Source organism: Bos mutus, chromosome 7 (assembly GCF_027580195.1).
Source record: "Bos mutus isolate GX-2022 chromosome 7, NWIPB_WYAK_1.1, whole genome shotgun sequence".
NCBI classification, from domain to species: domain Eukaryota; kingdom Metazoa; phylum Chordata; class Mammalia; order Artiodactyla; family Bovidae; genus Bos; species Bos mutus.
In genome coordinates, this window is record NC_091623.1 from 42,689,766 (window position 1) to 42,716,392 (window position 26,627).

Consider the following 26,627-nt stretch of genomic DNA (forward strand, 5'->3'; position numbering starts at 1 on the left):
CAAGTTATTATATTTAGCATGAATAAACAGCAAGGTCCTACAGTATAGCACAGGAACTATATTCAGTATTCTGTGACAAAGCATAATGAAAAAGGATTTAAAAATAAAGCATATCTGTGTATAACTGAATCACTTCACGAAATCAACTACACTTCAATAAAGTATTAAAAAAGAAAAAAAAGAATGGCTTGTTATGCAACAAGAGATTACTGATACAACAGCCCAAATGAGCAGAAGTGAAGACTTTTGACATTTGGTTTGCTATCAAGAAAACATTAATGACCATTTTGTTATTCAAGTTTAATTTAGATCACATTATTAAAATGTAACTCCATTAAAGTTCCCTTTCAGGTAACCAGAGGAGTTTGAAAGAAAATGAATGTTTGTGGAGAAAAACTTATGACCCTAAAACACAGGACTAGACAGGAATTCAATTGTTCTTGTGAGTCACCCTTTTATTATAAAGACTGAAGAGATTCTTTACCATAGAGAGGACATAAAATGGTTCTTATTTGTAATGTACATGCATTTCTCCTAAGTTAGTATTATGCCTAACTTAGAAAATAGGACGATATTTCTTTAGAGCAGCAGCAGAATTCATGTATAGGCAGCACTCTAAGTTTTCAACCAGAAAATAATCTAATAAAAGCACATAAAATAAGCCATTGAATCCTTCACTCCAACATATAAACCTCCTCTCACTTGAATATTGATTTTCCATAATTTAAGGAGTTGACATATAACAAAGATTTTGCTATATCCTATTTCATAATATTGTGATGGCCTCTGCCATACATCACTATGAATGGGCCATAGGCATACATATATCCTCTCTGGAAAGGAGAGGTCACATTCTTTATGTCAAATATTTATTCAAATTTGTGTTACCTATTATCCAACTGGTTTATTTAAGTGACTTATGTCATCTAAGACAACTAATGCCTTATTGATTTTCTGTTTGGACCATCTGTCCATTAATATAGTTGGGTTTATAAATTGGTACAGCCACTAAGGAAAATGGGCTTCCATCATAGCTCAGTTGGTAAAGAATCCGCCTGCAATGCAGGAGACCCTGGTTTGATTCCTGGGTTGGGAAGATCTGCTGCAGAAGGGATAGGTTACCCACTTCAGTATTCTTGGGCTTCCCTTGTGGATCAGCTGGTAAAAAATCTGCCTGCAATGTGGGAGACCTGGGTTTGATCGCTGGATTGGGAAGATTTCCTGGAGAAAGGAAAGACTACCCACTCCAATATTCTGGTCTGGAGAATTCCATCAACTGTATACTCCATGAGGTTACAAAGTCAGACATGACTGAACGACCTTCACTCACTCACTCACTCATTCACTCTGGAAATCAGCAGGGAGGTTTCTCAATGACCTAAAAATAGAACTATTATATGACCCTGGAAATTACTCTTGGGAATAGTTATATAGCTCAGTCACTCAGTCGTGTCCGACTCTTTATGACCCCATGAATTGCAGCACGCCAGGCCTCTCTGTCCATCACCAACTCCCGGAGTTCACCCAAACTCATGTCCATCGAGTCAGTGATGCCATCCAGCCATCTCATCCTCTGTCGTCCCCTTCTCCTCTTGCCCCCAATCCCTCCCAGCATCAGAGTCTTTTCCAATGAGTCAACTCTTCGCATGAGGTGGCCAAAGTACTGGAGTTTCAGCTTTAGCATCATTCCTTCCAAAGAAATCCCAGGGCTGATCTCCTTCAGAATGGACTGGTTGGATCTCCTTGCAGTCCAACGGACTCTTAAGAGTCTTCTCCAACACCACAGTTCAAAAGCATCAATTCTTCAGCGCTCAGCCTTCTTCACAGTCCAATTCTCACATCCATACATGATCACAGGAAAAACCATAGCCTTGTCTAGACAGACTTTTGTTGGCAAAGTAATGTCTCTGTTTTTTAATATGCTGGCTAGGTTGGTCATAACTTTTCTTCCAAGGAGTAAGCGTGTTTTAACTTCATGGCTGCAGTCACCATCTGCAGTGATTTTGGAGCCCCAAAAAATAAAGTCTGACATTGTTTTCACTGTTTCCCCATCTATTTCCCATGAAGTGATGGGACCAGATGTATGATCTTCATTTTCTGAATGTTGAGCTTTAAGCCACCTTTTTCATTCTCCTCTTTCACTTCCATCAAGAGGCTTTTTAGTTCCTCTTCACTTTCTGCCATAAGGGTGGTGTCATCTGCATATCTGAGGTTATTGATATTTCTCCAGGCAATCTTGATTCCAGCTTGTGCTTCTTCCAGTCCAGCGTTTCTCATGATGTACTCTGGGTATAAGTTAAATAAGCAGGGTGACAATATATAGCCTTGACGTACTCCTTTTCCTATTTGGAACCAGTCTGTTGTTCCATGTCCAGTTCTAACTGTTGCTTCCTGACCTGCATATAGGTTTCTCAAGAAGCAGGCCAGGTAGTCTGGGATTCCCATCTCTTTCAGAATTTTCCACAGTTTATTGTGATCCACACAGTCAAAGGCTTTGGCATAGTCAATAAGGCAGAAATAGATGTTTTTTCTGGAACTCTCTTGCTTTTTCCATCATCCAGTGGATGTTGGCAATTTGATCTTTGGTTCCTCTGCCTTTTCTAAAACCAGCTTGAACATCAGGAAGTTCACAGTTCACGTATTGCTGAAGCCTGGCTTGGAGAATTTTGAGCATTACTTTACTAGCATGTGAGATGAGTGCAATTGTGCAGTAGTTTGAGCATTCCTTGGCATTGCCTTTCTTTGGGATTGGAATGAAAACGGACCTTTTCCAGTCCTGTGGGAATATATACCCCAAACTATAAAAGGACAAATTTGAAAAGACGCATGCACCCTAATGTTCATGGCAGCACTGTTTACGATAAACACAATATGGAAGCAACTCAAATGTCCAACAATAGACAAGTATATAAAGTATATGTACCACAAATAAATAAACATTAATATGTATAAATAATGAAATGTTACTCAGACATTAAAAAGAATGAAATTCTGCTCTTTGAAGCCATGTGGATGGACCTAGTTATTATTAGGTTTAGTGAAATATGTCAGAGAGAGAAAAAATAGTGTATGATATAACTTATGATGTATGGTAAATGATCGTATGGAATCAAAAATAATACAATGAGAATATATGCAAACAGAGATATACTCACAGATACAGAACACAAACTAAAAGTTACCAGACTGTAAAGAGAATGGGGTATGAGCAAATTAGCAGTATGGGAAAAAGAGAGGATAGTTACTGTATAGGCAAGTAACAAGGATATATTGTGTAGCACAGGCAATTATAGACATTATCTTTTATTAACTTTTAGTGAAAAATAATCTGTAAAAATACTGAATCAGTGTGTTATGCACCTGAAATAAATAAGACATTGTGAATCAACTCTACTTCAGATTTAAAAATCAGGAAAAAAGTTCCAAAAGTGCATTGCCTTGGGGATACCACATGGATACATGCATTTGTTCATCTATTTTTGCCATTAACTATGGTAGGTATAGGGCTTCCCAGGTGGTTCAGTGGGTAAAGAATCTGCTTGCAATGCCAGAGACCCAGGAAACACAGGTTCAATCCCTGGGTTGGGAAGATCCCCTGGAGGAAGGCATAGAAACCCACTCTAGTATTCTTGCCTGGAAAATTCCATGGACAGAGGAGCCTGGCAGATTACAGTCCAGAGTCACAAAGAGTCGGACACAAATGAAGCAACTGAGCATGCATGCACACACATGGTACGTATGTGAGCAAGATAATAGGAACTTAAAGAGGAGAAAAAAATTAAATTGCACGTTACAAATGACACTAAATTTTAAAAGTCTAGAATATCAGAAAAAGCGTTAAGGTAGTTATATACAAAGAAATGATACAAACAAAAATCAAATCTGTTGTCTGAGACTTTAATCTTTACAAATACATGAACAGACATAAATGCTTAGAGTAGTTTTTTTCATAGCAGAACTACAAGTCATGACTATTCTTTATACAAACAACAAAAAAGTGATTGATGCTATATGTTTTATTTAAGAACAAATTTTTTTCTTTTTTAATAAATTAATTTTAGTTGGAGGATAATTACTTTATGAAATTGTGATGGTTTTGCCATACATCAACATGAATCAGCCACAGGCGCAATATGTACCCCCATCCTGAACCCCTTCCTACCTCCCTCCCCATTGAAACATGCATATTACCATATGTAAAACAGATGATCAGAGAATAAATTATTTTAAGAAGGATTTCTCAGGTGGCGCTAGTGGTAAAGAACCTGCAGGTAAGACATAAGAGATGCAGGTTAGATCCCTGGGTCAGGAAGATCCCGTGGAGGAAGACACAGCAATCCACTCCAGTATTCTTGCCTGGAGAATCCCATGGACAGAGGATCCTGGCAGGCTATAGTCCATAGGGTCACAAACAGTTGGACTTGACTACAGTGACTTAGCATGCAGGCAATTTTAAGAAATTCACCTAGTTATATGAAAAAAGGATTAATTCCCAAATTATCCAGATCCAAGGGTAAGAATAAATCTGAGAAAGTGGGAAAACCATAAAGTGAAAAAAATGTTTGAATTAGAGAGATATCACAAGCCTTAACTAAAGTACATAAATCATATGGAGAAGCTGAAGTCAAAAAAGGAAAAATTCAGGAAATAAATTGAAAGAGCAAGTTCAACTTCCACAGCCTGATCAAAGCCTGGCAATTTATGATTCTGAGGCCTTTCTTCAGCCCAGGTGAATTACGTTTTTTTTATAGCTCACATTTGAAAGAATGCTCTCAGGGCTCTCTTAATGTCTCTGTTCCTCAGACTGTAGATGAAGGGGTTCAGCATGGGTGTGACCACGGTGTACATCACTGAGGCTGTTGCACTTGAGTGTGGGTTGTGAGGAGCAGCAGAGCTAAGATACACTCCTAAGCATGTACAGTAAAATAAGGAGACGACTGAGAGGTGAGATGCACAGGTGGAGAATGCTTTATACTTCCCCTGAGCTGATGAGATTCTACATATTGAGGAAGCTATCTTGCAGTAAGTGTAAAGGATAGCAGCAAGGGGAACACCACCCAGAAGCCCAGCTGCAAAACTCATCATCAGTTCATTAAGAAAGTTGTTAGAACACGCAAGTTGAATCAACTGCTTGAGTTCACAGAAATAGTGAGGGATTTCCACCTCTCTGCAGAAGGACAGTGTCAATACCATTAAGGTTTCTATCAAGGAATGTAGGACACTAATGATCCAGCTAACCAAAACCAGAATTCCACAGTGTTGTGGGTTCATGATGACTGTGTAGTGAAGGGGGTGGCAGATGGCCACAAAGCGGTCGTAAGCCATCACAGTCAGGAGGAAGTCATCCAACCCTGCAAACAGCATGAAAAAATACATCTGAATCATGCAGCCTTCATAGGTTATAATGTGGCTCTGTGTCTGGGTGTTACACAGCATCTTTGGGGTGATGGTGGAGGTGATACAGATGTCTACAAAGGATAGGTTGGAGAGGAGGAAGTACATGGGGGTGTGGAGGTGGGGGTCTGAGCTGACGGCCAGGATGATGAGCAGGTTTCCAAACACAGTGATCAGGTACATGGAGAGGAAAGCTCCAAATATGAGGGGCTACAGTTCTGGTTCTTCTGAAAATCCCAGAAGAAGAAATTCTGAAACATGTGTTAGGTTCCTTGGTACCATGGGCTGAAGGTAACTATGAGAAAAGGGGAAAATAACATGACTGATTTTTACACAATCAGATATTACTCACATTGTTGAAGGGCTGCCATTTATAATTACCTATCAAAATATTAATTTCAAAAATTTGTTTATGAATTCAGTCCCCTTGGTGGAATTTCTTACATCATCTTTAATTAGCAAGCTTGTTCAACTTTCAGCATTTTCCCTGGCAAGTCAAATATTTCTCATATTTAAGGAGAATTTTTTTCATTTTTTCAGGGCATTTAAATTGTGTGCTGACAATGTTCCAGGTGCTGTCTAGTCAATGAGTATGGGGAGCTTAAAAATAAAAACTCTTACTATCCATCTACAGAGAAATATCCAGAGAATTAAAAAAAAAAAAAAAAAAAAAAGTATGTATATCTTCTCAGACCATGACAAATGCTATGAGGAAAATGAAAGCAGGTATAAGAGAATGAGTAAAGAAGGGGTGCTATTTTTATGGATGTTCATGCTAAGGCTTGAAAACTTGAAAAACAAGGTGACATTTCCATCAACATATCAGATGAAATGTGTGCCAGGCAGGGAGAACAGCAGTGCAAAGAGAGGTACTTCTTTAAGATGTGTGGTATGGGAAAGGTAATGGGCAGGGGGAAAGTGAGGAGAGATGATGTCATAGGGTGCTGAGGAGCAAGGTGGCCTCCCTGCTGCTGCTGAAACATCAAATATCAAGGAGTCCCTTATATACATTATGTATTTTTAGAACCTTAGGAAATTGCTGCAAAGTTGGCTTGTAAGTACTAATGAATCCTTTCTGTCAGTTGAGTTTAGAACTCTGTTATAAAATTCACCTTGGAATATATGTGCTCAGTACTCTTGCTTGGAGGACTTCACACACTTCACAGGGCATGAAAACACACACACACAGTAGAATCTTCTTTCCTATATTGTGTAACTTCCATGTCTTTTTCACCCCTAACGACCCTTATTAAGTTAGATGTTGATATAACTCAAGATGATCATAGAAAATTATCTAGAAATGGCATCCGAAATTCCAGTTTGTAAATTTTCCAACATTCCGAGATAGCTCTACGGGTAAAGAATCTGCCTGCAATGCAGGGGACACAAGAGACCCAAGTTTGATCCCTGGGTCGGGAAGATCCTTTGGAGAAGGGCATGGCAACCCACTCCAGTATTCTTAACTGGAGAATCCCATGGACAGAGGAGCCTGGTGGGTTATAGTCCATAGGCTTGCAAAGAGTTAGACCCAACTGAAACAACTGAACACAGAACCAATAAACTTGGAGCTCTGTTTTGGTATAGCCAGTTTATTTTTTGTATTAAACTTATGTTGAAAATGTATTACATAAACTCATGTTTTTGTTCAGTCGATAAGTCATGTATGATTCTTTCCATGGACTGTAGGACATCAGACTTCCCTGTCCTTCACTATCTCCTAGAGTTTTCTTGCATTCATGTCCATTGAGTCTGTGATGCTATATGCTTGTGTGTGTGTGTGTATACACACACATATATATATGATTTTCTTTCTCAAATATATGTGTATATATGGGGGTGTGTGTGTGTGTATATATATATATATATATATATATATATATATATATATATAGACTTCCTCCTTAGTGGTTCAATGGTTAAGAATCTGGCTGTCAATCTGGGGTCACAGGTTCAATCCCTTGTCCAGGAAGATTCCACATACTGCCAGATAACTAAGCCCATGCATCACAACTACTGAGCCAGAGTGCCCTAAAGCCCATGCTCCCCAAACAGAAACCACCACAATGAGAAGTCTGCACAGTGCATCTAGAAAGTGCCCCTGCTTGCCCAACTAGAGAAAAGCCCACACATCAATGAAGACCCAGCACAGGCAAAAATAAATAAATAAAACTGAAAAATGATGTGTGTATGTATCAAAGGAGAGAGACGGGAACTGGACATAAGAGAAAAGAAAAATCTAATAAACTCAAATGGTCCCTGACAGATTGTGGTAAAGAAAACCTTCTTTGGTTCTGGTGACATTTCTTGTGCTTCTATACTCCCTTGAGAATTAAAAAAAAAAAAAAAAAATGGCTGTCTGGGAAAGCCTTAAAAATAGCTGTGAAAAGAAGAGAAGTGAAGAGCAAAGGAGAAAAGGAAAGATATAAGCATCTGAATGCAGAGTTCCAAAGAATAGCAAGAACAGATAAGAAAGCCTTCCTCAGCGATCAATGTAAAGAAATAGAGGAAAACAACAGAATGGGAAAGACTAGAGATCTCTTCAAGAAAATTAGAGATACCAAGGGAAAATTTAATGCAAACATGGGCTCAATAAAGGACAGAAATGGTATGGACATAACAAAAGTAGAAGATATTAAGAAGAGGTGGTGAGAATACACAGAAGAACTGTACAAAATAGATCTTCACGGCCAAGATAATCACGATGGTGTGATCACTCACCTAGAGCCAGACGTCCTGGAATGTGAAGTCAAGTGGGCCTTAGAAAAAATCACTACGAACAAAGCTAGTGGAGGTGATGGAATTCCAGTTGAGGTATTTCAAATCCTGAAAGATGATGTTGTGAAAGTGCTGCACTAAATATGCCAGCAAATGTGGAAAACTCAGCAGTGGCCACAGGACTGGAAAAGGTCAGTTTTCATTTCAATCCCAAAGAAAGGCAATGCCAAAGAATGCTCCAACTACCACATAATTGCACTCATGTCACACGCTAGTAAAGTAAAGCTCAAAAGTCTCCAAGCCAGGCTTCAGCAATACGTGAACCGTGAACTTCCAGATGTTCAAGCTGGTTTTAGAAAAGGAAGAGGAACCAGAGATCAAAATGCCAACATTTGCTGGATAAATCGAAAAAGCAAGAGATTTCCAGAAAAGCATCAATTTCTGCTTCATTGACTATGCCAAAGCCTTTGACTGTGTGGATCACAATAAACTGTGGAAAATTCTGAAAGAGATGGCAATAAAAGACCACCTGACCCACCTCTTGAGAAACCTATATAAATGTCAGGAAGCTACAGTTAGAACTGGACATGGAACAACAGACTGGTTCCAAATAGGAAAAGGAGTTCGTCAAGGCTGTATATTGTCACCCTGCTTGTTGAACTTCTTTGCAGAGTACATCATAAGAAATGCTAGGCTGGAAGAAGCACAGGTTGGAATCAAGATTGCCGGGAGAAATATCAATAACCTCAGATAGGCAGATGACACCACCCTTATGGCAGAAAGTGAAGAGGAACTAAAAAGCCTCTTGATGAAAGTGAAAGAAGAGAGAGAAAAGTTGGCTTAAAGCTCAACATTCAGAAAACGAATATCATGGCATCTGCTCCCATCACTTCATGGCAAATAGATGGGGCAACAGTGGAAACAGTGGCTGAATTTATTTTTCTGGGCTCCAAAATCACTACAGATGGTGATTGCAGCCATGAAATTAAAAAACGCTTACTCTTTGGAAGGAAATTATGACCAGCCTACACAGCATATTCAGAAGCAGAGACTTACTTTGCCAACCAAGGTCCATCTAGTCAAAACTATTGTTTTTCCAGTGGTCATGTATGGATGTGAGAGTCGGACTGTGAAGAAATATGAGCGCTGAAAAATTAATGCTTTTGAACTGTGGTATTGGAGAAGACTCTTGAGAGTCCCTTGGACTGCAAGGAGATCCATCCTAAAGGAGATCAGTCCTGGGTGTTCATTGGAAGGACTGATGTTGAAGCTGAAACTCCAGTACTTTGGCCACCTGATGCAAAGAGCTGATTCATTTGAAAAGGCCCTGATTCTGGGAAAGACTGAGGGCAGGAGGAGAATGGGACGACAGAGGATGAGATGGTTGGATGGCATCATCCACTCAATGGACATGGGTTTGGGTGGACTCCGAGAGTTGGTGATAGAAAGGGAGGCCTGGTATGCTGTGGTTCATGGGCTTGCAAAGTCAGACATGACTGAGCAACTGAACTGAATACTCCCTTGATGCACATGAAAAATGATAAAAAAAAAAAAAGAATACACTTACCCAAAAGATAAAGTAGTGATGTCTTTATGCTTTAAAACATTTGCAGATTATACCACTCAAGATAAAAATGAGTAAAGGCAAAAAAACAACGCTTGTAAAAGGATGTATATAAAGTACAATACATAATGTAAAATGAATGTTGGCCACTTTTAGTGTGGTATCCTGTGCTTAGTGACTTTAGTCATGTCTGACTCTTTGCAAACCCATGGACTGTAAACCTCTAGGCTCCTCTGTGCATGGGATTCTCCAGACAGTCTTTTGGACTCTGTGGGAGAGAGACAGGGTGGGATGATTTGGGAGAATGGCATTGAAACATGTATAATATCATATATGAAACAAGTCGCCAGTCCAGGTTCGATGCACGATACTGGATGCTTGGGGTTGGTGCACTGGGATGACCCAGAGGGATGGTACGGGGAGGGAGGAGGGAGGAGGGTTCAGGATGGGGAACACATGTGTACCTGTGGCGGATTCATGTTGATATGTGGCAAAACCAATATAATATTGTAAAGTTAAAAAAAAAAGTGAAAAACAACAACAACAAAAAAGAATACTGGAGTGTCTTGCCATTTCCTCCTCCAGGGGATCTTCCTGCCCCAGGGATCTAACCCACAACTCATGTCTCCTGCATTGGCAGGCAGGTTCTTTACCACTAGTGCCACCTGGAAAGCCCATCTTTAAGATGAGGCAGCAAAACCTGTTTTTCCTGTGCCTGTTTTATATTTTTTTGTTTAATTGTTTTTATGTGGTCTGATAGCAGACTAGGCAGTCCTCTTTCTCTCTTTTCGTATGTGGCCCCTTCTCTTTGCTATCCTTGGGTTTTCATCCTTTTTCTGTTAATTCTTGTATGCACACTTTGGTCCTAGTTTGCCCAACCATCAGGGACTTCCAAGGTCCATACACATAAGATATACATGTCATGATGATTCCAACCTTCTGAGTAACATTCTTCATATTAGTTACCTGAGACATTGTGTTATTCATACATTTCTTTCATTGTACTCATCTTCTCAATGAACACAGACTCCAAGCAGACAGAGACGTCACCTGTTATGTTCAACTTTGTATTTTAACCATGTGTGAATATATATGTGCTTGTACAAAAATGAATTTTAAAAAATGAAAAGTTGGGGAAAGGAGAATGAAACCAGGTTAAATAGTATGGTTTCAAGACAATTTTAGCAAACAAAATTGAATGGAGCATTCAAAACTAATTGTATAAGAAATATAATAGCAATAACTTATGGGTTTTCCTTGTGGTTCAACTGGTAAAGAATCCACCTGCAATGCGGGAGACCTGGATTTAATTACTCAGTTAGGAAGATCCCTTGGAGAAGGGGACGGCTACCCACTCCAGTATTCTGGCATGGAGAATGCCATAGACTGTATGTATAGTCCATAGGTCGCAAAGAGTCAACATGATTGAGTGACTTTCTGACTCATGATGTAAAAATGTATTAATTAAGTTGACAATGACCTAGATATCAAATAACATAAAACATAATCCTCCTAGAATGATCTGGTATATAGCACATTCTGTTATTTGTTGGATACATTAGGACTTAGGTTTCTATTTATGGACATTTAATATGTGGTAAGGTATTTCATTTTATTTGGAAGAAGTGAATTGTTGATAAAATTAAACACAAATGTCTATTTATTTTACCAAGTCTGTAGTTTCCTACCCCAAAACATCTTGCAAAAAATTAGAAAGATTATGACCTCAGTGTAAGTGTAACAGACACTTCATAGATAAACATCTTGCAATATACCTATAAAGTTTTTGCATGGGCAAAATCCTGACAAATAAGTCAAGATACTCAGAAGTAAGATGATCGACATTTTTTACTAGAGAGAATTTTTTTAATTTATGACCAAAAGCATGTAGTTAAAGTCAGTTCAAAAACAATCTTTTGTAAAATTATTTGAAATATTGATATTGATAGAAAAATGGACATATAATATGTGGGTACATAATTATAATACCAGGCAAATCAAAATCATGACCAATCATAAAAATCTTTGCTTGAACTCAGTATATAGTTTAAGAGAACAACAAAAAATATTTTTCATACCATTGTTCCGGATAAACTTAAAGGCCTTTCAGATTTGGGGTAAGAATAATTACCCCCAAATGTGCTAGTAGCAGTAAAGAAGCAGTCTCTGATAAACAATCTGAAGATAGCTATTAATAGTTAAACTAAAAATATTCTTTTTTCACTTTAAATCAATTTTTATTTCAATAATGAGTAAGATTTTTTTCCATTAGAATTTAAATGCTTTCAGGCTGACAAATATCTTTAACAATTACCATAGTCAAGAATATATCCAAAGTGGACAGTACAAACAAGATGTTAATTTTTGGGAACAACCCTAGCAGTCTGGTAGTTAAGACTTCATGCATAATACAGAAAGAGAAGTTTTAAAATAATCTAAGAATTTATGGCAAAAGAAATATTAACTTGAATGAGACTAGGTCAAGTAGAGTAGTTTTAAAACAATTGTATGTAACAAAATGGAATGAAAATCTATGCTATATAAAAATGTGAAATAGTAACAATTTAACAAAATCAGCATGGATCATTAATATAAAGTTAGCTGCCAATGACTTGTAAAAAAAGAATGAAACAATGACTTTTTAAATGTAGGGAGAAAGCAGTATTTAAGTTATAATTTCACCTTATATGAATAGTTGTGGATTTCAGTGTATCCTGTTGGCTCAGATGGAAAAGAATCTGCCTGCAATGCAGGAGACCTGGGTTCAGTTCCTGGGTCAGGAAGATCTCCTGGAGAAGGGAATGGCAACCCACCCCAGTATTCTTGCCTGGAGAATTCCATGGACAGAGGAGTCCATGGGGTCACAAAGAATCTGGCATGACTGAATGACTTCACTTTCAAATTTCACAGAAGGTATAGTGAACATTAGTCAAATGATAAACAAGAATGCCTTCCAAATGATGGTTTGATGTGAAGCAACTTATTTATTTATTTTTATTTTATTTTTAAACTTTACATAATTGTATTAGTTTTGCCAAATATCAAAATGAATCCATCACAGGTATACACGTGCTCCCCATCCTGAAGCCTCCTCCCTCGTCCCTCCCCATACCATCCCTCTAGGTCGTCCCAGTGCACTAGCCCCAAGCATCCAGTATCGTGCATCGAACCTGGACTGGCATCTCGTTTCATACATGATATTTTACGTTTCAATGCCATTCTCCCAAATCTTCCCACCCTCTCCCTCTCCCACAGTCCATAAGACTGTTCCATACATCAGTGTCTCTTTTGCTGTCTCGCATACACACAGTTATTGTTATCATCTTTCTAAATTCCATATATATGTGTTAGTATACTGTATTGGTGTTTTTCCTTCTGGCTTACTTCACTCTGTATAATAGGCTCCAGTTTCATCCACCTCATTAGAACTGATTCAAATGTATTCTTTTTAATGGCTGAGTAATACTCCATTGTGTATATGTACCACAGCTTTCTTATCCATTCATCTGCTGATGGACATCTAGGTTGCTTCCATGTCCTGGCTATTATAAACAGTGCTGCGATGAACATTGGGGTACACGTGTCTCTTTCCCTTCTAGTTTCCTCAGTGTGTATGCCCAGCTGGGCAGTTTTATTTCCAGTTTTTTAAGGAATCTCCACACTGTTCTCCATAGTGGCTGTACTAGTTTGCATTCCCACCAACAGTGTAAGAAGATTCCCTTTTCTCCACACCCTCTCCAGCATTTATTGCTTGTAGACTTTTGGATCGCAGCCATTCTGACCGGTGTGAAATGGTACCTCATAGTGGTCTTGATTTGCATTTCTCTGATAATGAGTGATGTTGAGCATCTTTTCATGTGCTTGTTAGCCATCTGTATATCTTCTTTGGAGAAATGTCTATTTAGTTCTTTGGCCCATTTTTTGATTGGATCATTTATTTTTCTGGAGTTGAGCTGTAGGAGTTGCTTGTATATTTTTGAGATTAGTTGTTTGTCAGTTGCTTCATTTGCTATTATTTTCTCCCATTCTGAAGGCTGTCTTTTCACCTTGCTGATAGTTTCCTTTGATGTGCAGAAGCTTTTAAGGTTAATTAGGTCCCATTTGTTTATTTTTGCTTTTATTTCCAATATTCTGGGAGGTGGGTCATAGAGGATCCTGCTGCGATGTATATCGGAGAGTGTTTTGCCTATGTTCTCCTCTAGGAGTTTTATAGTTTCTGGTCTTATGTTTAGAGCTTTAATCCATTTTGAGTTTATTTTTGTGTATGGTGTTAGAAAGTGTTCTAGTTTCATTCTTTACAAGTGGTTGACCAGTTTTCCCAGCACCACTTGTTAAAGAGATTGTCTTTAATCCATTGCGTATTCTTGCTTCTTTGTCAAAGATAAGGTGTTCATATGTGCGTGGATTTATCTCTGGGCTTTCTATTTTGTTCCAATGATCTATATTTCTGTCTTTGTGCCAGTACCTTGTCTGTCTTGATAACTGTGGCTTTTTAGTAGAGCCTGAAGTCAGGTAGGTCGATTCCTCCAGTTCCATTCTTCTTTCTCAAGATCGCTTTGGCTATTCGAGGTTTTTTGTATTTCCATACAAACTGTGAAATTATTTGTTCTAGCTCTGTGAAGAATACCATTGGTAGCTTGATAGGGATTGCATTGAATCTATAAATTGCTTTGGGTAGTATACTCATTTTCACTATATTGATTCTTCCAATCCATGAACATGGTATATTTCTCCATCTATTAGTGTCCTCTTTGATTTGTTTCACCAGTGTTTTATAGTTTTCTATATATAGGTCTTTAGTTTCTTTAGGTAGATATATTCCTAAGTATTTTATTCTTTCCGTTGCAATGGTGAATGGAATTGTTTCCTTAATTTCTCTTTCTGTTTTCTCATTATTAGTGTATAGGAATGCAAGGGATTTCTGTGTGTTGATTTTATATCCTGCAACTTTACTATAGTCATTGATTAGTTCTAGTAATTTTCTGGTGGAGTCTTTAGGGTTTTCTATGTAGAGGATCATGTCATCTGCAAATAGTGAGAGTTTTACTTCTTTTCCAATTTGGATTCCTTTTATTTCTTTTTCTGCTCTGATTGCTGTGGCCAAAACTTCCAAAACTATGTAACACAGAAGGGAATTCCCATAAGGATAACAGCTGATCTTTCCATAGAAACTCTTCAAGCCAGGAGGGAATGGCAAGACATACTTAAAATTATGAAAGAAAATAACCTACAGTCTAGATTATTGAAGCAACTTTTAAACATAGGTCTAATCAAAAGGAGCAATTAGGCATTTCCCTGGTGGTCCAGTGGTTAAGAATTAGCACTTCCATTGCAGGGGGCACAAGTTCCATCCCTGGTCAGGGAACGAAGATCCCATATGCCATGTAGGGTGGCAAAAATAAATAAATAAAGGAGCAATTAGAAATAGCAGAGATGTAAATGCATGTTGGAAAAACTGTAATTGGTGATTTATTAGCACAAAGGATACAGAACTTTCAACTTCATTTTTGTCTAAAACAGTGATCGGCAAGTGGAGAATATTAAACTGACAGCTCAGTTTCTTTCAGAAAAAAAAAATTTTTAATAAAAACAAATATATAGTGATGCATGTACATGGAATCTAGAAAAATGGCACTGAGGAACCTTTTTGTTGGACGGGAATAGAGACACAGACGTCGGGAAAAGACATATGGACACAGCTAGGGGAGAAGGGGGATGAATTTGGAGATTGGGACTGACGCAGGTGCACTGCCATGTGTAAAACAGATAGCTAGTGAGGACCTACTGTGCCGCACAGGGAGCTCAGCTCGGTGCTCCATGATGACCTAGATAGATGGGATGGGGGATGGAAGGGAGGCCCAAGAGGGAGGGGATGTATGTATACATACAGCTGATTCACTTCATAGCACTACAAAAACTAACACAATGTGGTAAAGCAACTATACGCCAATAAATAAATAAATAGAAGGCAATGGAGAATATACATTATGATTAATTGAGAAATTTGACCACACCAAATTCATATATATTCACAATTCCCCTCAAATACATATATACATAAATAAAGAACAAAATGACAAATAACCAGTATGAGGGGGTAGTGGTAACCTCCACCTGTTTATTTGAAAGATCATAATTATAAACACAGAGAAGGCAATGGCAACCCACTCCAGTACTCTTGCCTGGAGAATCCCAGAGATGGGGAGCCTGGTGGGCTGCCATCTATGGGGTTGCACAGAGTCGGACAAGATGAAGCAGCAGCAGCAATTATAAACAAGAATAGAAATTCTCCAGTTCTATTCTACCAAGGAAAGGAGTCACAAAGATAATTTGAGATACAGAAAGTAAATAGTTATCAAATCCACTTACATATTCAAGCATCACAAGTAATGGAATAAATAATTCAAGTTCATTAGCATTCCCCTTTATGCAAATTAATTATTTTCCTTCCTTTGTTTTCCCCATAGAAAATGCTGTGAAATACATGTCTCTTGCAACTGCTGTTGCAAGGATGTGTTTGCAGGCCTTCTTTGGTGTGGACCTTTCTCATCAATAAGGAAATAGAGTCAAATATGCCCTATATTGAAAGTTTGAAAAAAATGCCTTCACTTCATTTTATGTCCCTCCAGTTAACACCTTACCTCTTTCTTCCAGTGAATTAGTAAGACACTTGGATATACATTCTATTATATTCTGCCTGGAAGCCCTTTATGTCTCTCTTCCCTTTTGTAACTGGGCTTTCTTTCCTGTCATTTAATTGTCATCACTGAGCATTGCCTTACTGAGTTCTCTTTTTAGCATCTAAAAAATACTTTGATATTTCAATCAAACAAGCAAACCACCACAATGTTCTTTGGACTCTGGTATAGACTGAATTATTTTTCAAGTGTCCTCAGGCAAATATTCTTGATTTTCATTCTCTATGACCTGTTCCTGCAGTGTCTTTTGGGTTCTTGGACTCACCAGCATGGGAACTCTGAGAGGTAGTTCTCTAGGCAGAAGTCTGAATCCCTTCCTGGATGGTTGATGATGGAGACTGAAGCTCTGTGTGCAGATGAGACAGCAGGAAGGATTAAACTATCGAAACTTGAGCCAGACTTAGGACTCCAAAAGCAACAACTGTGTCTCATCCACACCCAAGTTGTACAAGCTCAGGGACCACAGCAGAGGAGATATTTACAGCTCTCTCTGTCTGCACATTATGTACATTTCTCTCATTTTACAATGGCCTGTAAGCACATGAATTCCCTATAGAACTTGGTCTGGACAGAAAGAAATTTTTCCTGCTGATTCTCTGTTCTCAAGAGATCAGGTTATAAGCCAGGAGAATTCAGATCTATTGGGCTTCCCTGATGGCTGAGCGAGTAAAGAATCCACCCGCAATTCAGGAGACATAGGAGATATGGGTTCGATTCCTGGTTCAGGGAGATCCCCTAGAGGAGGGCATTGCAACCCACTCTAGTATACTTGCCTGGGAAATCCTATGGACAGAGCCTGACGGGTTACAGTCTAAAAGGTCACAAAGAGTTGGACATGACTGAGCGGCTAAGCACTTCTTAAGACCTATGCCAATAGGACCTTTTATGATTATCTTTCTAAAGAGTTTTTTCAGACCCTTCTTTAAGTCTTTATTTCTCAGACTATAGATGAAGGGGTTCAGCATGGATGTGACCACAGTGTACATCACCGAGGCTGTTGCACTTGAGTGGAAGCTGTGGGTACCAGCAGAGCTGAGGTACACTCCTAAACCTGTACAATAAAATAAGGAGACAACTGAGAGGTGAGACGCACAGGTGGAAAATGCTTTATACTTCCCCTGAGATGATGAGATTCTGCCTATGGAAGAAACTATCCTAGAGTAAGAGTGAAGAATACACGTGAAGGAACCCCCAGCCAGGAACACAGCTCCAGAATACATCACCACATTATTGAGAAAGGTGTCAGAACTGGCAAGTTGGATCATCTGATTGAGTTCACAGAAAAAGTGGGGGATTTCTAAGAAGGTACAGAATGACAGTCTCAACAAACTTAAGCTTTCTAACAAGGAATGCAGGACACTGATGACCCAGGACACCAGCACCAACAGTTCACAGAGCTGGGAGTTCATAATGACTGTGTAGTACAGTGGGTGGCAGATGGCCATGAAGTGATCATAGGCCATCACTGTTAGGAGCAAGGTGTCCAGTCCTGCAAAGAGTGTGAAAAAATACATCTGGGTGATGCAGCCTTCATAGGTTATGACTTTGCTCTGTGTCTGGATATTCCATAGCATCTTTGGGATGGTGGTTGAGGTGAAGCAGATGTCTACAAAGGACAGGTTGGAGAGGAAGAAGTACATGGGGGTGTGCAGGTGGGAGTCTGAGCTGACGGCCAGGATGATGAGCAAGTTTCCAAATACAGTGATCAGGTACATGGAGAGGAAAAGACCAAATATGAAGTGTTGCAATTTTAATTCCTCTGAGACTCCCAGAAGAAGAAATTGTGAAACTCCTGTTAGGTTTCTTATTGCCATGTATTGATGGTGACTATAGAAAAATAGGGAAATAGCATGATTTATTTTCACACAAAAGCATCATTACTCATGTGGTAGAAATGCTACCATTTATATTTTGCCATCAATAATTGCTTTCAACATTTTGTTCATGGATTTTGTGCACTTGAAGGAATCTCCTGTGTCATCTCTAGTTAGCAAAGTTGTCTCATGGTCAGTTTCCCCCAACATGTTATGTATTTTACATAACATGTATTTACTACAATTTTAATGAGAAATTCTTTCATACACTTGAGGAATATAAATTGAATTGTGACAATATTCCAGGTACTATCTATGCAAGGAGTTAGGGTGTTGGAAAACAAAAGCTCATAAAATCTGGTTGTGCAGAGAAAATATAAACAAATAAAAAGTTACATAGAAATTTAAATGTATATATAACATGTCTTATGCTTATGGGTCTCTTAAAAAGAGACCCATAAAATAAAAAGAAAAGAAAGCTGGCATAAAAGCAAGGGTGAAAAGGAAATACTGTTTTAGGCCTGTTTAGACAAGAACTGCAAACAAGATGTTATTTGAACAGACTTCAAAGAAGGGTGACTGTCATGAACAGACTTGGGGAAGGGTGTCCTTACAAGGGAGCAGCCAGTGCACAGGCTGTGAGGAGAGTGCTTGCTTAAGATGACCCAGTTGATAAAAGGAAGCCAATGTGGTGAGGGAAAATGAGCAGGAGGGTTAGTAAGGAGAGATATTGTCAGAGAAGGTTGAAAAATTATGTAGCCTCCGTGTTACTGCTGAACCTTCAAATCATGAAGCCCACATGTGTCTTTAGTGCTTTCAGTCAGTTCAGTTCAGTCACTCAGTCATGTCCGACTCTTTGCGACCTGATGAATCGCAGCACACCAGGCCTCCCTGTCCATCACCAATTCCCGGAGTTCACTCAGACTCACGTCCATCGAGTCAGTGATGCCATCCAGCCATCTCATCCTCTGTCGTCCCCTTCTCCTCCTGCCCCCAATCCCTCCCAGCATCAGAGTCTTTTCCAATGAGTCAACTCTTCACATGAGGTGGCCAAAGTACTGGAGTTTCAGCTTTAGCATCACTCCTTCCAAAGAAATCCCAGAGCTGATCCCCTTCAGAATGGACTGGTTGGATCTCCTTGCAGTCCAAAGGACTCTCAAGAGTCTTCTCCAACACCACAGTTCAAAAGCATCAGTTCTTTGGAGTTCAGCTTTCTTCACAATCCAACTCTCACATCCATACATGACCACTGGAAAAACCATAGCCTTGACTAGACGGACCTTTGTTGGCAAAGTAATGTCTCTGCTTTTCAATATGCTATCTAGGTTGGTCATAAATTTTCTTCAGTGCTTTAGGAAACTCCATATTTTAAAAAGCCTATATGACTTATCTCACTTATCATAATGGCTTCAAGTTCCAACCATGTTGTTGCTAATGGCAAGATTTCATTCTTTTCCTAAGAACTGGTATATAGTTGATCTAAACTCTTTATTAGTTTCAGGTGTACAACATAGTGATTTGATATGTTTATAGATTATACTCCATTTAAAAGTATTACAAAATATTGGTTATACTCCCTATACTGCATATTACAGATTTATATCTTGTTTTGTTTTATTTCTTTATTTTTTTTTAAATTATTTATTTATTTATTTTGGCTGTCCTGGGTCTTCATTGCCATGCAGGCTTTTATGATAAGTGAAATAAGTCAGACAGAGACAAACAAACACTTGTAACATCTTGCTTATATGTGGAATCAAAAAAACAAAGCCAAAAGCCAAGCTCATAGACAGAGAGAACAGATTCTGGCTGCCAGAGGCAGGAGCAGGGAGTGGGAGTGGGTAAACTGGATGAAAGGGGTCAAACGTACACACTTCCAGTTATAAGACAAATAAGTCATGGGGCTATAATATACAGTATTGTGACAATAGTCTGCATTGCATATTTGAATATACAGTATTGTGACGATAGTCTGCATTGCATATTTGAAAGTTGCTAATAGAGTAAATCTTAAAAGTTTATATAAAAACAAAAAATTATAACTACACTTGGTGATTTGTATTAACTAGACTCATTTTGGTAACCATTTCACAATATATGTATATATATATTGAATCAATATGTTGTAAACCTGAAACTAATATAATATAACATACGTTGATTACAACTCAATAAAAGATACCTTTAAAAATGCCTATAGGAAACAAAATTTAAGGAAAATCTAGAAATTACTTCTCAAAGAAATGATATACAATAATTGTAATTTAATAATATCAAGTGTGTTACTATTCAAGTTTAGATTTGGAAATGAAAGAATATGACAGAAAGTCTTTTTTAATGTGGGGAGGAAGCAGTACCTAAGTTATAATTTCCTCTTCCATGGGGACATATGGACTCAAATTCAGGTATGGAATACAAAGTTGTCTTTGGTTAAATGCAAAGGAGAATGCCTTCCAAGTAGTAGTGGCTGAATATATGCAACTCTTATAGATAGATCTGATCAAAATAGAATAAATTAAACAATAAGGGATAAGAGATAGGAAAGGTAGTTGGAAATGCATTAAAATCATGATTTATTAGCACCTAATACACAGAAGAACATTTTCATTTCTATTTAAAGCAAGGGTTTTCCAAGTAAAGAATATTTAAATGACAACTCTATTCCTTCAGTTAAAATTTTTTTAAAAAAAGCAATAGAGATGAATTGCAAAAAGTGAAAAGCAATAAGATGAATTGACACTGATTTTACCACACAAAATTTATAAATTCTCACATGTTATATATACATTGTTTTGTATATACAGAAAATAAGTAAAAGGCAAGCAGCAAGCTTGATGAAAAAATTTAATTGTTTGAAAGAATAAAATATAAAACAGTAATAAAACATGCTGGATTCACCTAGAGGGATGGGGTGGGGAGGGAGGTGTGAGGGGGTGTCAGCTGGGGAGACACATGTATATCTATGGCCAATGCATATTAATGCATTGCAAAAGCCATCACAGTGTTATAATGTAACTATCCTCCAATTAAAATAAGTAAATAAATTTTTAAAAAATAAATTAAAAAAGGAAAGGTCCTGATTAGTCATGTCTCTATATTTTCAACAGAGAAAGTGATTGGTTAGCTAATCTACAAATGTATTCACTCTTACAGGAAATAACTACAGATGAAGCTCATTACTACACCATTTTTCACATGATAATGTGTTTTATTTTCTACATTGAGAGGAGAAATGCTGTGAAATATATATATCTCATGAACTGCTGTTTCAAGAAAATATGTGGAGGCATTCCTTAATCTGGATACTTCTCATCATAGTCAAATATGCTCCATATTAAAAAAAAATACAAAAATCCTTGCATCTCTGTACATCCTTCCACAGCTAATACCCTTTGTCTCTACTCCAGTTAATTGCAAACTCCTTGAACTTAGATTCTACTTTTACTGGAAGGACTTTATACCTCCTATTCCCTCTTCTCATTGGGCTTTCATGTTCATCTTTTCATGGTCAACCTTGACCTTGAATTGTTAGTTCAATTTTCACTTCTATTTTTGGAATAAAAAATTAATATATTATTAATCAAGCACACAAACAACCTCAGTGATCTTGCCTCTGGGTTAGCCTGGACTGGCTCTCAGGTGAACTCGGGTGAATGTTTTTGATTGTTATTCCCTTTGACACTCTGCAGTATTTATCTGGTTCTTGACTCACCTGGGCGAGTCTCTGAGAGGAAGGTCTCAACAGAGATGTCCAAATTCCTCTTGAATGGTTGATGATGGAAATAGGAGCTCTGTTCCCAGACAAGACAGTGAGATGCAGTCAAGCATCAGTCCCCTAAGTCAGTTATGTCTCCAAAAACAACAACCGAGTCCTGTCCAGACCAAGGATGCACAGGCTGAGGGATGCAGCAGAGGAGATATTTACAGCTCCCTGGGTCTACTCATTACCATGTTTCTCTCTTGTTTCCACCACCTCTAATAACTGATTTCCCTGAGGGACACTGGTCTGGACAGATAAAAAAATTTTCCTGCTTATTTTCTATGTTTAGGAGACAATGTTACAAGTCAGATGCATTCAACATTTATTACTCTTTACATGAACTGTCGTGTCTACCCAGAGGAATAAACCTTAAGTTTCCCAATAACTTATCCCAACCATGAATCCATCTTTATCTAGAATCCAAGATTGGTATTTTGTCTTGATTAGGGCCCTAATCAAGCACTAACTGTAGTGGGTCACAGCCCCTAAAATCCTATCATCATCTTTAAGAAGTGAGTTAACAGTGTCACTTTAATATAAAACCTTGGACAGTACACTGCTTGGATTTATGACAATACTGCTAAAACAGTTACACATTTCATACTTCCAGCACAAGACTGGTTATTTTGTTCCTCATTAGAAAGTGTTTGTTAGTTGTAAGAGGTGTATTTAGATCTTAGCATCTCCTAGAGATTGTATGATTTATTTTTGGAAAACTTCATTCTGTGAGGTAGTACTATTATGAACTCGGTTTTCCATTGTAGAAATGGGGTTCATAGGGGTTAGTGATCTCCCAGTTATAATCTGAGTAGAAGTAGTGACAGATTCTATTTTCTTGGGCTCCAAAATCACTGTGGATGGTGACTGAGGCCATGAAATTAAAAGATGCTTGCTCCTTGGAAGAAAAGCTGTGACAAATTGAGACAAGCATTTTATTTATTTTTTTAATTTTTTATTATTATTATTTTTACTTTACAATATTGTATTTGTTTTGCCATACATCAACATGCATCTGCCACGGGTGTACACGTGTTCCCCATCCTGAAACCCCTCCCACTTCCCTCCCCAGACAAGCATTTTAAAAAGCACAGACATCACTTGGTTGACAAAGGTCCATGTTGTCAAAGCTATGTGTTTTCCAGTAGTCATGTAATGATGTGAGAGTTGAACCATAAAGAAAGCATTATGCTTTCAGATTGTGGTGCCGTAGAAGACTCCTGAGAGTTCTTTGGACAACAAGAAGAACAAACCAGTCAATCTTACAGGAAATCAATCCTGAATATTCACTGGAAGGACTGTTGCTGAAGCTGAAGCTTCAATACCTTGGCCACCTGATGTGAAGAGCTGATTCACTGGGAAAGACCCTGATGCTGGGAAAGATTGAAAGCAAAAGGAGAAGGAAGTTGTAGAGGATGAAATGTTTAGGTAGCACCACCAGCTCAATAGACATGAATCTGAGCAAATTCTGGGATGTGGAGAACAGAGAAACCTGGTGTGCTATATAGTCCATGTCACCACAAAGTCATACACGACTTAGCAAATGAAAACAACAACATCATGATGAAAGCTAACTTGATTTATTGTGGTGATTAGTTTGTGATATACACAAATGATCAAACCATTATGTTGTACACTGGAAACTAACATAAGGTAATATCAGTTATGTTTCATTTAAAACAACAACAACATAAGGGCTGGTTTAGTCAAAACATTTGTTCAGATCAAAATCACAAACATTATGGGCCTGGGCAACGCCCCCCAGGCATTCTTAGGCAACAGCATCATATCAGTAGATAGATACTGAAATTGGGTTCATGAGACAGTTCACATTACCAGGAAGAGCAGTTAAAATAATAATGTAAAGCAGAGTGACAATACCAAAGTGAAACTGTGGTTTCATCTTTCCCCCTACAAAGGCATTGCATAAATGATCTTAGATGCCAAGTATAGTTTTATTCATATCAGTATAACAACTCATGATAGCTCTTTCATGGAAACTAAGGACAATTGTGTGGGACAGTATAAGTCTTTTGAGAAGAAAATATTTTTTAAAAAATCTAAGTCTCTCCATGAAATATATGTTAATTTACAAATATATCTGATACAAAGTACAGAAAACTTTGGGAATATATGAAAATGGCCCCAAAGAAAAGCTGTCTGTATCCAGACAGAGCAGAAAGATTAATAAATTGAATTGTTGAAATTGTATGCAAAGGTTGAATTCAAAGAAATAGAAATCCCAGGAAATAATTGGTAACAAATTATATTCCACAGTGCTCAAAGAATCACAATTTTGTGTTCTGAAGTTTTGAGTCATGCAATCAAGGACACTTCTTCACCTCCAGAATGATTGGTCCTTTTATACCTGCCATCCCATATAATCTCTTCAGAGCTCCCATTAATGTCTTCATTCCTCAGACTGTAGATGAAGGGATTCAGCATGGGTGTGACCACAGTGTACGTCACTGAGGCTATTGCACTTGAGGGTGAGCTGTATAGCAGCAGAGCTAAGGTACACTCCTAGGACAGAAGAATAAAGCAAGAAGACAACTGAGAGGTGAGAAGCACCGGTGGAAAATGTTTTATTCTTCCCCTGAGCTGATGAGATTCTACATATAGAAGAATAAGAGTAAAGGATACCAGCAAGGGGTCCACAGCCAGCACCCAGTTGAAAAATAAAACACAGCATCTTTAAGAAAAGTGTCAGAACAGACAAGTTTGAACATCTGATTTAGATCACAGAAAAAGTGGGGTATTTCCATGTCTGTACAGAGGACAATCACAACATCATTAAGCTTTATGACAAGGAATTTAGGGCACTCGAGATCCAGGACACCAGCATCAGCAGTCCCCAGAGCTGGGGACTCAGGATGATATTGTAGCGCAGGGGGTGACAGATGGTGAAGAAGTGGACATAGGCCATCAAAGCCAGTAGAAATTTGTCCAAAGAGTATGGAAAAATACATCTGGGTGATGTAGCCTTCATAGGTGATACCTTTGCTCTGGGTCTGGATGTTCCACAGCATCTTTGGAATGGTGGTGGAGGTGAAACATATGTCTACAAAGGACAGGTTGGAGAGGAAGAAGCACATGAGTATGTGGAGGTTAGAGTCTGAGCTGACAGCCAGAATGATAAGCAGGTTTCCAAGCACAGTGATCAGGTACATGGAGAGGAAAAGCCCAAATATGACGGGCTGCAGTTCTGGTTCCTTTGATAATCCCAGAAGGAGAAATCCTGAAAATTGAGTATCATTGCCTGGTTTCATGTGTGGTGGTAAAGACTAAAATTTTAAAATACTATGATTAATTTTTATATAAATGGACATCAGTAAAATGTTGAAAATGCTGTAATTACAGTTGTATGTCAAGCAAAAGTAAACATAAGAGAGAGTGGGTGGTTTTGTTATTTTCATTGGAAGTTCAGGAAGACTGAAAAACTAGGGTATATTTGTATATAAACCTTAAGGAAAAAAAGTTGGCAAACAAAGAGTTATCTGGGGAAGTGTGTGCCCTGCAGGGAAAAGAGTCAGTGCGAAGGATCTGAAGAAGGTTCTCATTTCAGACATTCCAGGCTCAATATATTTCCAGTGTGGTGAGCAAAGAGCACAGGGAGAGTGATGACAGATAGTGTCAGAGAGTGGACTCCTTACCACAACTGGAACTTCAGGGCACAAGGAGTCCCTTTGTCAAATTCTTTTCTTTGCTCAACATTAATTTTGATTTCAAGGCAAGGATCCTAGTCACAGGGCTTCTCCTTATCTTCATATGTTGGTTAACATTCTGGTTTCTGTCTTTTACAGTCACTTTACTGTATATGGGTTCAAGTAGTCAACACTCAGAACTGTGCATCAGCCACAAGACACACACAACACAGAGCATATTTTGTCCTGTTAGGGGCACAATACACCCAGGCTCTTCTCATCCCTGAAAGAAAGTGAAAGTGTTAGACACTCAGCTGTGTCCAACTCTTTGTGACCCCATGGGCTGTAACCCACCAGGCTCCTCTGTCCATGGGATTCTCCAGGAAGAATACTGGTATGTGCTGCCACTGCCTTCTCCAGTGGATCTTCCCAACCCAGGGATCAAACCCAGGTCTCCTGCATTGCAGGCAAAGTCTTTACTGTCTAAGCCACCAAGGTAGCACCTTCTCATTCCTAACCACCAAAATTAAGAAGAAGGAAAAAAAACACCTCTAGAAATAAAGCTGTCGATCAAATTATCTTTATCCTAAAGAGTAAAGAAATAACATTCATAGTCCAGTTGGTGAGCCTGCCTGGGACATGTGAACTTGGTGCTTCATTAAAGTGTGACCATTTTCTGTCTTGTATTTAAATAAGTATAAAAACCTCAGCTATTTGTAAGGCCTCCTCAGACAACCATTTTGTCTTTTTGCATTTCTTTTCTTGGGGATGGTTTTGATCACTGCCTCCTGTATAATGTTATGCACCTCAGTCCATAGTTCTTTGGGCACTCTGTCTAGCAGATTTAATTCCTTGAGTATTTGTCACATTCACCACTTTATAATTGTAAGGGACTTGATTTAGGTCTTACCTGAATGGCCTGGTAGGTTTCCCTACTTTCTTCCAGTTGTCTGAATTTGTCAATAAGGAGTTCATGATCTAAGACACAGTCAGCTCCCAAAGTTGTTTTGCTGATTATATAGAGCTTCTTCATCTTCAGTT

The 26,627-nt window shown here is 38.4% G+C and overlaps 2 protein-coding genes and 1 pseudogene across 2 annotated transcripts; all 3 read right to left on the minus strand.

Annotated features, from left to right (window-relative positions):
• Window positions 1-4,752: 4,752 nt before the first annotated feature.
• On the minus strand, window positions 4,753-5,676 carry LOC102273032 (olfactory receptor-like protein OLF4). The gene is given in 1 exon segment (XM_014477308.2): window positions 4,753-5,676. A coding segment is annotated over 1 exon segment (924 nt).
• Window positions 5,677-6,082: 406 nt separating this feature from the next.
• Window positions 6,083-18,185, minus strand: LOC102280269 (olfactory receptor 7A17). The gene is made up of 2 exons (XM_070374690.1): window positions 17,237-18,185; window positions 6,083-6,099 (listed from the first exon to the last, which is right to left on the minus strand). The coding sequence occupies exons 1-2, from the start codon at window positions 18,183-18,185 to the stop codon at window positions 6,083-6,085; spliced, it is 966 nt and encodes a 321-aa protein (XP_070230791.1).
• Window positions 18,186-24,258: 6,073 nt separating this feature from the next.
• Window positions 24,259-25,211, minus strand: LOC106700502 (olfactory receptor 7A17-like; annotated as a pseudogene).
• Window positions 25,212-26,627: the final 1,416 nt, after the last annotated feature.